The 13,820-nt window shown below is 43.8% G+C and overlaps 2 protein-coding genes across 2 annotated transcripts in view; both read left to right on the top strand.

The window, feature by feature from the left end:
- The window catches only part of LOC120734104 (complement C1q tumor necrosis factor-related protein 3-like), a 33,999-nt gene that overhangs the window by 5,652 nt on the left and 14,527 nt on the right, over positions 1 to 13,820 (top strand). The window contains exon 4 of the mRNA XM_040032676.1: positions 2,567 to 2,574. Within this exon, the coding sequence (XP_039888610.1) occupies positions 2,567 to 2,574 (8 nt within the window). The remainder of the gene's footprint in view (positions 1 to 2,566; positions 2,575 to 13,820) is intronic.
- LOC120734037 lies at positions 3,893 to 9,572 on the top strand. Its single transcript, XM_040032603.1, has 8 exons — positions 3,893 to 4,092; positions 5,153 to 5,286; positions 5,537 to 5,632; positions 5,770 to 6,363; positions 7,804 to 8,009; positions 8,540 to 8,657; positions 8,937 to 9,105; positions 9,213 to 9,572. Exons 4-8 carry the CDS (start codon positions 5,797 to 5,799, stop codon positions 9,224 to 9,226), a joined length of 1,074 nt encoding a protein of 357 aa, XP_039888537.1. The 5' UTR covers positions 3,893 to 4,092; positions 5,153 to 5,286; positions 5,537 to 5,632; positions 5,770 to 5,796; the 3' UTR covers positions 9,227 to 9,572.

Consider the following 13,820-nt stretch of genomic DNA (forward strand, 5'->3'; position numbering starts at 1 on the left):
CACAACCACACGAAACCCACAAAAAAACCAAAACCAAAACCAACACAACACACACAACACACACAACGCACACACACAGACAGGCACACACACACACAGACGCACACACAGACGACACACACAACCACACACACACACACAACACACAACCACACACAGACGCACACACAACAACACACACACAACAGACACACAGACACACACAACACACAAGGACACACAACACACACACAGAACCAACACCAACACACACAACACACACAGGACAACACACACCACAAGACCACACACAACACACACCAACAGACACACAACACACGCAACACACAGCACACACAGACGCACAGACACACACACACAGCACACACAACACACACACACACACACACACACAGACGCACACACAGACCCAACACACAACACACACAACACACACACACACACACACACACAGACGCACACACAGACGCACACACAGACGCACACACACACACACACACACACACACACACACACACAGACGCACACACAGACGCACACACACACACAGACACACACACACACAGACACACACACGGACACACACACACACACACACACACACACAGGCCAAGGTAATGCCATCCAGAGGAAGAATCTGGTTAGACACCATATTTCTAAGATTAGGGCGGAGTAATGACCACGTGACCTTTAACACTGTCAGCTGATTCAGACGCTGCTTCCTCTCAGATATGAGCTGATTGAAAGACATGAGGAAAACCTGATGGATGCTGAGGAGGTGAATGAGCGACCTCAGTTTTATGTTTGGGACCACGTCGCCATCGCCCTGCATGTGGCGGGAGGACAGGTACCTTCACTGCTCCTCCTCCTCACACACCTGCAGAAACATCAGCAACATTATTGTGTTTAATCATCGTAAAGCTGGAGGAAGCTTTTTGATTCTTGTCTTTCTGAGTTTTTGGTCTTTGTGTGTTTCTGCCAGAGCTGGTGTGTTTGGAGGTTTGATGAATAAATGATGTTTACTGTAAATAAACTAAACGTTTCAGTTGTGTTTGAGTTTCATTTTGTAGGTTTTTTGTGTAAAACTGTTGCTCGTCTTTTTCTCTCTGTTCATTTTCTTGTCCAGGTGCTGAAGTTTGATTCTGATGATCTGAGAAAGAACCTCAGGTTCTGTGAGCGTGACGCTGTGACAGTCACACCTAAATCTGACTTTCAACATTACCAGGATGCTCAAAGCCTGGTCGCTCGTTTGTGGCCGCTGAAGAAGGAGGTTTCACTCCAGCAGAGAATCAGAGGTAATAAATCAATAATCAATAACAGGCTGACTTCCTGCTTCACCTCCTGACACAGCCGATGAGCTGTGAGCTGTAAACGTCTCCCGATTAACCTTCTTCATCAACAGGCTCTACAGAGTGAGGCTGTCTGTGGAGTTTCTCCACCTTTATTCTCCTTTTCCTGAGCGACTGCAGCATCACCGGCTGCACAGTGAACCATGGTGGAGGTTACACAGAAGGCAGCAGCCGAGAGGAACGAACACAGAAAAACTCTTTGATGTGACTTTTTTATTCCATTAGTTTATTAAAGGTTCATTACATGAATTTCCAAAGTGCACAGCAAAAGACCAAAGACAGATAAAACATAAACATGTGATCATGTGTTTCACTGCACTCTGTCCTGTCTGCGTGTGATGTGTTCATGTGACTGAATCAAAGACTAATTACTTTGTACACACAAAAAGTGGACAATAAAGTTGTTTTGGATATTTTGGGTGTTTTCTGTGGTGTTCAGGTGCCTTCGCTGCTCCTCCTCCTCACTCTTCACACACCTGAAGCTTTTCACATCAGATCATTTGTTGCTGTCTTTGTTAAATCCGTCCAACGTGTCACTAAAAGTGCTCCGAACGACCATCTACTCCTGATTCTGAAGAGAGCTGAAGCACATCAGCAGAGTGTCTGACAGATGACATTCAACTAAAATGAAAATAAATCTGTAACCTGAAAAGGAACCCAGAGGAAACTGTTCCCAATCTTTCATTTAAACCATCATTTATTTCAAAAATAAATACAGTGGCTTGTAAAAGTATTCGGCCCCTTGAACTTTTCCCACATTTGGTCACATTACAGCCACAAACATGAATCAATTTTATTGGAATTCCAGGTGAAAGACCAACACAAAGTGGTGCACACGTGAGAAGTGGAACGAAAATCATACATGACTCCAAACATTTTTTACAAATAAATAACTGCAAAGTGGGGTGTGCGTAATTATTCAGCCCCCTTTGGTCTGAGTGCAGTCAGTTGCCCATAGACATCGCAGTCCAAAGAACACAGCAGACAGGTTAGGGATGAAGTTACTGAGAAATTTAAAGCAGGCTTAGGCTACAAAAAGATTTCCCAAGCCTTGAACATCCCACGGAGCACTGTTCAAGCCATCATTCAGAAATGGAAGGAGTATGGCACAACTGTAAACCTACCAAGACAAGGCTGTCCACCTAAACTCACAGGCCCGAACAAGCAGAGCGCTGATCAGAAATGCAGCCAAGAGGCCCATGGTGACTCTGGACGAGCTGCAGAGATCTACAGCTCAGGTGGGGGAATCTGTCCACAGGACAACTATTAGTCGTGCACTGCACGAAGTTGGCCTTTATGGAAGAGCGGCAAGAAGAAAGCCATTGTTAACAGAAAACCATAAGAAGTCCCGTTTGCAGTTTGCCACAAGCCATGTGGGGGACACAGCAAACATGTGGAAGAAGCTGCTCTGGTCAGATGAGACCAAATGGAACTTGGCCACAATGCAAAACGCTATGTGTGGCAGAAAACTAACACTGCACATCACTCTGAACACACCATCCCCACTGTCAGATATGGTGGTGGCAGCATGAGACCTGCAACCAAGGCGATTTAAAGTCCCAGCACGACACTCGGGCAGAGGGTCGCTTCAGCCCGATCACAGAAGCGTAGGTACGAGCAACAGTCCAGAATAAAATAGAATAAAACCAGGCGAACCAGAAAAAGGTAAGCCTACTTAATAAAAACAAGACAAGACAGAAGGCTCCACCGAGGAGGAGTCCTCACAACAGCGGCTGGGAAGGCGTTTCACTCTTCCGATTTAGGTTGGGCGATTTGCCACGGAGAGGTGAATACAGCAGTCAAACCCCCAGGTAGTGATGTGACGTTCTGTATCGAGGCTTCGAAGCGTGTGTCGAGTAATGGAGGGGGCGTTTCCGCGAAGGGCGTATCGAGGCTTGCTTCATTTATGGGAGGAGCTGGAAAATGATGATGTCGAGAGGCATGGAAACATAAGGAGAAGAACATAGGAACAGAAAAGGGAAAGAAGACACAAGGACACACACATAAACAGACACACAGAGGACAAACACACAAGGGGAAGCTACTAATCAAGAAACTGATCTTAATAAACTAAGCAAACTAACTTTGTGTGATTCAGTCCCATGAAAATACTGATAGTTAAGCTCAGGATAAACAGGTCAGCTTGTGTTGGGCTGGTGCTCAGTGTCCTAAATAACAGATTCAAGCTGAGAGCGTTCATCAGAACTTAGAAGTGAATAACATTTGTATTCTCATGTACTAGTATTCGTTTTTTTTACACAGCAGAAGTTACCTGTGCATAGGTGGTAGAATCGTTCTTCAAGGAGCTACTTTCTACTTTTTTACTCTGAGTACATTTCAGTACTTTTTCACTTTTACTGAAATGTTGGTTTAACTGTAGTATCTGTACTTCTACGTACAGAATGTGCACTTGTGCCACCTCTGCTGGTCAGTCTGCGGTTACTGAGGTTTTTTCATCCTTAAAATTTAGTACTTTCCCGCAGGTTCAAGATCTTGGAGTAAATAAAAGAAAAGCAAACTCATGAATTATAGATAATAGATAGATAATAATCTGCGGACGGAAAGAAAAACAGACACTCGTGTTTCTCTCTGGCTGTGGGCGACAGTCAGCTGATTTCAGTTTGGAGGAGGCGGAGGAAAATGGTGGAGCTGTTTACAGATGTTGAGGAGAGGAGACACGGACGTTACTTTGGTTTTTACCGCATGGAAGGAGCAGAGCTGCGTTCAGCTGTTGTGTTCGTAGGTGAGCAAACACTGATGATAATAAAGGAAAACTTTGTTTGTGTCCTCAGGATTCGTGTTGGTGTGTGTGGCCTCAGGTTTGTACTGTTAACTGGTAATTATGTAACAGCGAGTTTCAGCTAATGATAGAGAAACAAATGACCTTCTGGCGAGTAATTAAATTACATCCATTACTTTGACGACGAGCAACGAGATCACAAGGAACAAAAGGCCTGTTGGGAAGAAAGTATAATAAAAATAAGTGTTTGGACTTCAGTGAGCAGCACAGACTCGGGATGTGTGTTAGACTGTTAAAGCAGAAAGTTCTTACTGGGAGGACACAAATCCCCCTGGAAACCTTCGTGTGAGGTGCCGTGAATAGTTTAATCAGTAAACATCACACAGAGTTGTTAATACTTTGTATTAGTCTTTGAGTGGGTTTGCAGTAAGGTTTGTTGCAAGCATGCACGAAGTCAATAAGTGAGTGCTTTTTAAAAAAGGTTGTCCCCGGTGTGACAGGGGGAGGGATACTAACGCTGTCGCTGTTTCACTGTTACTTTGATATTTACCATAGAACAACCGTCTCCAACCTTTTCTGCGCCACGGACCGGTTTATGCCCGACAATATTTTCACAGACCGGCCTTTAAGGTGTCGCGGATAAATACAACAAAATAAAACTAGCACCGGTACCGAAAAAAAGAAGATTTATTCATAGCACACGTGAAAAGACCCAGGAAAACCGAGTTAACGATAAAAACGACAACAAAATAACGCTGAAAACCGATAAAAACCCTGAAAACCAGACATTTCACACCTGAGCCTCAACCAAACGACTCACGGACCGGTACCGGTCCGAGGCCCGGGGGTTGGGGACCGCTGCCATAGAACGTAAACATACCTGTGACACTCACACAAACCCACACCTGAGCCTTCATATGTGATCTGTCCTCGTTCGTCCTGCGCTCGTTTTCTAATCATATTCATTGGACAGGTTACATAAAGATACTGAGGCGTCAGAAACAAGGGAAACAATGTTGTTTCAGGAAACATGAAACTCCTGTGGCTGTTGTTGTCATTTCAGAAAAAAAAGGGAAGAAATGTTTCCGCCCGGTTTCGAACCGGGGACCTTTCCACGACACTACGGAGATGCACCATTTGTCGTGAAAGGTCGTGTCACAGGTGTCAAACTGAGGGTGGCAGCTACTATCCCTGCAGGTGTGTGTATTTGCCTAAAGGTTTTGAGCGCTGGTTTCTCCTTATAGATCAAATCAAACACACTGAGAGCTCCTCACCTTTGCACAGCAGTGTGGACTCTGTGGGTCTCAGCTAATAGCTGAGCAACTTTCTTTGTGTCTCGTCTCTGAGTTATTTTAGTTTGTGATATTTGGTTTTATTGAGAGATGTTTTTCCTCTTTTTGCTGCAGTGACAGGGTCACTTTCCTAATCATACTGTCTGTGTTTCCAGCTTCATCAGAGAGGAAATTTTCAGCCTAATCATCAAACTTAGAAAGCGCGTCTGCCTCCTGGATCCAGCTGCAACAAAGCTCTCAGGCTCCTGTATGTGAGTTCCTATAATCACCCCTGGGTGCTTTAAAAAGCCTTACCCAGTGACTCACACCAGTGCTGATCATGCTGATTACTTTAACAGGACTTTAATTTATTGTGTGTGTGTGTTGAAAGATTAACTTTTATTTCCAGATAACCAGCTGATGGGCGCCTGGGCGCATGTGCCTCCTCTCCCCGTCAGCACAGAGTGACACCGACAGTCTGGACTGTTCACTGGTGTTTTTGATCTGGATCCTTCACCTGATCATGCAGAAACAAACCAACAGCAGAGGATTTGATGAACATTTTATAGAAAGTCAGCATTTAAGGCTGGAAGACTTCAAACAGGAAGCATGGACGTATGGTTATAGAAACCAGTACCTTCATAAAAACATGCGTCCATACCCTCGGCCGGAGTTTCATGTGTCTTGGCTGAAACACGACACAAAGAAATTAGAAGAGATCAAGAATGACGGAGGCTTCAAGGATCCAAAGAGCGGCTCAGAGGATCCAGACAGACTGTCCCTGGTGTGGTGGAGTCTGGCTGTGGCACCAGAGGAGATCCGGTCAGCTGAGAGGAGGCTCCTGGAGGAGGCCTTCCCAAACCGGACCGAGGAGCAGGCCCGGAGGCAGCAGAGCTTCCTGTGGAAGTTCGCCTCCTCTCCAGCCTTCAGTGAGAAGTCCAGGTATGGATCGTACCGCTTCACCTTCACAGTGCAGGAGGTGCTGGAGGCCTACAGCGAGCAGGTACGGACTCCTTCAGTTTAAATGAACACTTACAGAAGAGCTTAATGCTGTTTTATTGCAGGAGACAAACTTTCATGTGGCACTCTGAGTTTGCTAAAGGAAAAACGTTTTTAAACCGCTCAGTCCGTCCATCACATCAGACTGGAAGAGAGCAAACTGCAAAGACAAAAGTCACGTGACCACTGTCGACCTGATACTGTCGATCTGTGGGGCCACCACCCTGGATCAGCTCTGCCCTAATCCCCACTTCAGGTGTTGACCCACCAGGACCCCCAGGGTCCTGAGTAACTAACCAACCACACCTGTTAACAACAGCCCCCCTCTAGGTCGGTGCATTTGGTAACTAACTTGCTTAAATTTCATGGCTCTGTTACTTTTAAAGGGCTGGAGGAACCTGTAAGAGCCATTTATTTGACCTTTACTGTTTCACAAAGGGGTAAAAAGGACATTTGCACAGTTTAATTTGCAGCATATTTCATTAAAACAATTTAGCAGGAGCAAAGAAAAGGCAGAATAAAATAACAAAACAGTCAGAATATTAATCAGTCGAAGCACTAACGTGCTCTGAGCTAACGCTGAATTTGTTCTGATGTTCGGAGGAGAGAGGCTGGGAAGAAGAGCACAGCTGGATCCAAAGATGCACTGCGTTTGGTGCTGCGTTGAAGTCTTCTTGATTCTTTAACACGGCAAAAATGAGCCGAGAAGACGCAAAAAACCCAGTTTGAAGCCCACTGTCTTGGGTGGCTGCTGCCCCTCTGACATAACTTGCTGTAGTTTGTGACTGTGAGCTACCCAGGCTGAACCTTCAGAGGATGCAGGCGTGAGAGGAAGTAACCCTGCACAGCCTTTCAGTGCGAGGCCTGTCTTTGAATCATTTCATTGATCACATTTTCTTATTGTTTTTATTATTTAAACTAAACTTGCTCATTTTTAACTTAGTCTGATCAGTATTAAGCAATTAAGATTAATTACCAGCAGAATCACACATGCATCTGTTTAACACTCAGTACCATTACTTTTACTCAGAATCATGTATTATGACGGAGACGCACTTCTTATCTTTCACATTCCTGCAGTCACACCTGCTGAGGTTGAAGCTGGATCACATTTACATGCACAACATCCACAGATTAGAACAGACATGTTCTCTCATCTAACTAAACATATTCATCAAACTTATGGTTCAATCTTTGATTAAGAATGAAGATGATTTATTAGCAAAAGCACACCAAGCTAAGCTCTGTTTCTGTATGGTTTCAAACATATAAGACAGGATGTCAGGCCTTTCTGCCCTCAGATGCACTGAGAGGTAAGCCGGGGGACTTCAGTCTCTCTACACTAACAGCTGTGTCTGTCTACCTCGACCTCTCACTGCTCATGTCTCGAGTTACTGATTCACAGTCAGTGAGACGTCCACCTAAACCAGTTTTGTTCTCTCAGTTTTGCTTTCGTGCTGCGCCCGTCATGCGGCTCTTCAAGACTTCTCTGTACAAACAGGCAGTGATGTACGCTGTGCTGGTCCACAGCCCGCACGATGGCGAGCGCTTCACCAAGTATCCTGTCCTGCCCGACGAGCCGAGCAACGTCTGTGCTTACAGGGACGGACACTTTACCTGGAGGCCCGAGGCCATGTGTGAGACACACAAGTAAGACACAGATGTTACCACACACACACACACACACACACACACACACACACACACACACACACACAGAGACACACACACACACACACACACACACACACAGAGACACACACACACACACACACACACACACACAGAGACACACACACACACACACACACACACACACACACACACACACACACACACACACACAGAGACACACACACACACACACACACACACACAGAGACACACACACACACACACACACACACACACACACAGAGAGACACACACACACACACACACACACACACACACACACACACACACACAGAGACACACACACACACACACACACACACAGACACACACACACACATTCAATCTAAAAATGACTCCGAGGTTCCTCACAGCGTTACTGGAGGCCAAGGTAATGCCATCCAGAGGAAGAATCTGGTTAGACACCATATTTCTAAGATTAGGGCGGAGTAATGACCACGTGACCTTTAACACTGTCAGCTGATTCAGACGCTGCTTCCTCTCAGATATGAGCTGATTGAAAGACGTGAGGAAAACCTGATGTATGCTGAGGAGGTGAATGAGCGACCTCAGTTTTATGTTTGGGACCACGTCGCCATCGCCCTGCATGTGGCGGGAGGACAGGTACCTTCACTGCTCCTCCTCCTCACACACCTGCAGAAACATCAGCAACATTATTGTGTTTAATCATCGTAAAGCTGGAGGAAGCTTTTTGATTCTTGTCTTTCTGAGTTTTTGGTCTTTGTGTGTTTCTGCCAGAGCTGGTGTGTTTGGAGGTTTGATGAATAAATGATGTTTACTGTAAATAAACTAAACGTTTCAGTTGTGTTTGAGTTTCATTTTGTAGGTTTTTTGTGTAAAACTGTTGCTCGTCTTTTTCTCTCTGTTCATTTTCTTGTCCAGGTGCTGAAGTTTGATTCTGATGATCTGAGAAAGAACCTCAGGTTCTGCGAGCGTGACGCTGTGACAGTCAGACCTGAATCTGACTTTCAACATTACAAGGATGCTCAAAGCCTCGTCGCTCGTTTGTGGCCGCTGAAGAAGGAGGTTTCACTCCAGCAGAGAATCAGAGGTAATAAATCAATAATCAATAACAGGCTGACTTCCTGCTTCACCTCCTGACGCAGCCGATGAGCTGTGAGCTGTAAACGTCTCCCGATTAACCTTCTTCATCAACAGGCTCTACAGAGTGAGGCTGTCTGTGGAGTTTCTCCACCTTTATTCTCCTTTTCCTGAGCGACTGCAGCATCACCGGCTGCACAGTGAACCATGGTGGAGGTTACACAGAAGGCAGCAGCCGAGAGGAACGAACACAGAAAAACTCTTTGATGTGACTTTTTTATTCCATTAGTTTATTAAAGGTTTATTACATGAATTTCCAAAGTGCACAACAAAAGACCAAAGACAGATAAAACATAAACATGTGATCATGTGTTTCACTGCACTCTGTCCTGTCTGCGTGTGATGTGTTCATGTGACTGAATCAAAGACTAATTACTTTGTACACACAAAAAGTGGACAATAAAGTTGTTTTGGATATTTTGGGTGTTTTCTGTGGTGTTCAGGTGCCTTCACTGCTCCTCCTCCTCACTCTTCACACACCTGAAGCTTTTCACATCAGATCATTTGTTGCTGTCTTTGTTAAATCAGTCCAACGTGTCACTAAAAGTGCTCCGAACGACCATCTACTCCTGATTCTATCAATGTGACGTGTAACAGCGCCACCCTGTGGTCAGAGAGGGTGTTACACCACCCGCACTGTTCCTAATCTTTCATTTAAACCATCATTTCTTTGAAAACTGACTCAGCTGTGCCTTCATGCAGTTTCCACTTAAACACTGTTTCTGTTTCTGTTCATTGTATTTTGATGAGTTCCAGCTTTTGTTCCACGTGATTTTTGAATCACGTGATTTTTGAATTTACCTGATCATCTGTTTACAGACGAACATCCTGCTGCTGATCAGGTCAAATGTGTTTTTCAGTCCTGCATATTTCATGTGAGGATCTCGTGAACCTGTGGAGTTATTCAGGCTCGCACATGTTCACTCTCACCTGCATCTTCTTCAAGTCGCTGTAGCTCAGAGACAAACATGCATGGCTTCATTAAATACACTAAAGTTATTGTAATAAAACAGTTCAGTGTGATTTTTTTATTTAAACGGGTTTTGCAGCATTTGAGTGCAACACATGTGATGGTCAGCTAACAGCCTGGCAGTGAAGTGTCTCTAGATGTACGTGGTGTTGTCTCAAACATAAAGCAGTATTTATTTAAATGCTAAATAAATGTGCTGCTCAGAGGAAACTTAACTGAAAAATATTTAAAATAACTATGAGCACAGACTGTCTTCCTTTTCCAGCTTTGCACTACTTAAAGTATCCCATCCTTCCCAGTGTCTCCCAGTACCAGTCAACTCTGACATTTTCTACATTTCTCCATGAACTTGAGTATAACATCAAACCTGTCTTCTACATGTAGATTTAAGTTATGCAGCGATCTGCTGTCAGTGATGACTTCTTCTATGTTCCTCTTCAGGTCGTCTCCGTGGGTGAACAGGACCATCTAGACCTGAGTGATTTCCCTCCTCGCATCAGGTTCACTCTTGCTGGTGTTAAACAGACCTGGAGGATCCACAACAGCCAGAGTTTGATCCCCATGTTTGTGTCTGACACTCGGACATTAGTGAGGAGGAGGATTTACAATTACAAACTTCTTTTCAAAGATGGTGTTTCCTGCTGAAACAAAACATTACATCACTGAAGGTAATCAGAATCCTAATATTCACTGTTAGAAGTAAAAGTACTGACTGTTGAGTATCCAGAGGTAGAAGGAAAGTTCAGGCTTTCTGTCCACTTTTCAGTTGGTGGAAAATTTGACACAGACATGCGAGACTACGAAAAGTACTAAGTACAAATACTTTGATACTGTACTTAAGTACAATTTACAGGTATCTGTACTTGAGTAGTTCTTTTTCTCACTACTCTTTACCTTTACTCTCTACATTTTTGAACAAATATCTGTATCTCAAATGTGGTCGAGTTTTTGTTTCAGAAAACAAAAACATGTAATGGCTTTTCACCTGCTCATTGTTGCCGTGTTAGATGGTTCATTCAGAAGGATTTTGATTGACATCATACGTCCACTGGATGCTGCTGTCCTGTTGGGTGATGATCATCAACACAGGACTCGGGGATAGCAGCATCTTTACACCTGGCTGTGCTCATCCTTCCTCCAACCTCTCCTCACCAAAGATAAGAGCAAACTCAGCTCACAGTAGGTTAGTTAGAAAGTAGAGTTCAGGTGATTTGGGTATTATTATTTTTTAATTAGTTACAATTTTAAAAAAATATAATTAGGTTTGGTGGAAAAAGCTCAGGTTCCTCCAGCCTTTTAAAGTAACAGTTATATCATATTTGATTTGATTTCAGACAAAATGAGTCATTATATCATTAAAAATAAACAACAAAGACAAAACTCACAAAATATACAGACACTTATTCCAAAGTTTATAAAAACTTGACACATACTTAGTGCCACCATGTGTTAGAACTGGCAAAGCTTTTACTGTTGAATGTCTCGACTTATTTAACGGCACATAAATTTGTACTTAGTTCTTCAATAAGGCACGAAAAGTTGGGACGTTACCCGTGAAAAAACATTTGACTTGCAGATGTCCATCTTGGAAGTTTAAGGAAAATCCCTCCTCAGTTGTAGCGATCACAATAAAACTCTTTTTAGGGTTAAAAGCAAAATCATACTGGGCACCATAACTAGCACAAACCCCAAGTATCTGCTGCAAACCAGCACCGTAAGGAGACAAAATGACCAAATCCTCAGCGTACATTAAATGATGAACAAGAAGATTACCCACCATACACCCAGTTTTACATTCATTTAACTTGACAACTGCTTGTGGTCTAAACCACCAGCTTTATTTGGAGGCATCCTCTTGATGGCAAGTTGTACTTTTTCAGGTTGAATAGTCACACCATTATTGAAACCAATATCAGACAAATTAAATCTTTCGCTCTTTACACAGTTAAGAATTTTGCTGTAATGTTTTCTCCATATTTCAGCAACATTCTTATTGCCAATAACCCCATCAATAGTTGATGGCAATAACACCTTACTACCGGTAGTAAACTTTATTTCTTCCCAAACTCAAAACTGGACTTTGGATCTAAATAGCACAATTAACCTTTGGCAAAAATCCGAAAAACCCTCAGAGCTGCAGAACATGCTGATCAGCACATCAAGATAAACAGTTCAATATCTTTATTTACTAGATGAACAGGTGTCTACTGTGGTAAAAAGTAGCTTCCATCAACTATGTCAGATTTCTAAGGCTAAACCTTATATATCACCTAAAAATCTAGAGAAACTTATTCATGCATTCATCACGTCAAGACTAGATTATTGTAGCTCTCTTTACTTGGGCCTCCAATTTTCCCTCCTTCAGTGATTGCAATTGGTTCAAAATGCTGCAGCACATCTCTTAACCAGCACTAGAAGGTATGATTTCATTCACCCCTGTTCTAGTCAACTTACACTGGCTTCCTAATTGATTTTAAAATCTTATTGTTTACTTATAAAATTTTAAATAATATGGTGCCTAATTACTTAGCTGATCTCCTCATAGATAGAAAGATAGAAAGATAGACAGAAAGATAGATGTTCCTATATACTGGTGCTCAGAGCTTGTTCCTGTGCTGCCATGATTAGTGCCTCTGTGCTGTCTTTCAGTCCAGCTTTGTCCAGCCACTGGTAGGATTTCTGGATATCAGCCACCTCCTCTGTCTGCCGGTGGTACATACCGTGTAGGGGCCTGTCCTTCCACGATGGTTCCTTGCCTTCCTCCTCTTTCTTGGGTTTCTGCTGCCTGAGGTATTCGCAGATCTCTGTCCAGAAGAGCGCAGTCCTGGGAACAGCTAAGATACAGCGCAGGACCCTCAAGCTCCCAGGCCTCTGGTAGAGGACCTGAGGATTAACCGAGTGGGGAATTTAAATATCTATCTATTAGGGGTGCAACTATATTCGTATCGATATTGAACCGTTCGATACAGTGCTTTCGGTTCGGTACGCATATGTATCGAACAATACAAATTTGTAATTTATTTTATCAACTTTCCTTCTGACGATGCTGTCTGTGTTGAGCGCTCAGTGAATCTGCGTTCGACTACTCCGCCTAGGCTGCACTGTCGAGCGCAGATCCACTGAGCGCTCCACACAGACAGCATCATCAGAAGGAAGAGCGCAGGGCAAGCTAGCAAGACAGAAGTTAAGCTCTCCTTGCAACATGGACGTCCCCCACTCTCATTCAGATCTGGCGTTTGGAATTATTTTGGTTTTCATGTGACGTATGACCCTGAAGGTAAGCGCGTCATGGACTAAAGTAAAACAGTATGTTGGATGTGCCATGCAATGCTCAATTACATGGGTGGGAGCTAGTGCGTTAGCGCAGTTAGCTCGTTAATGTGTTGGCCGTCCAGCCCCATGCACGGGGCGATCGGCGGTAGCTCGTTAACGGAGATTTGCCGTGTTGTGGCCTTAAGGTCATTTCAACGAGATTAACCTGAAAGCACTAGTGGGAACACAACGAATATGACTGCACATTTACGCCGACATCATCCTAGTGCAAAGACAAAAACAACAAGCATGCATGCTACTAACTTTACCCGAGTCATTTAGACAGCCGTTAGCACATGATTCTCCTTATGGGGACCTGATATGTTTAATATGCTGCTGAGAATATAGCCCAGAAGAAGCGTATAGTATAGCTTTTATTTTGG

This window comes from Simochromis diagramma, unplaced genomic scaffold (genome assembly GCF_900408965.1).
Source record: "Simochromis diagramma unplaced genomic scaffold, fSimDia1.1 OVJJ01000216.1, whole genome shotgun sequence".
NCBI lineage: Eukaryota > Metazoa > Chordata > Actinopteri > Cichliformes > Cichlidae > Simochromis > Simochromis diagramma.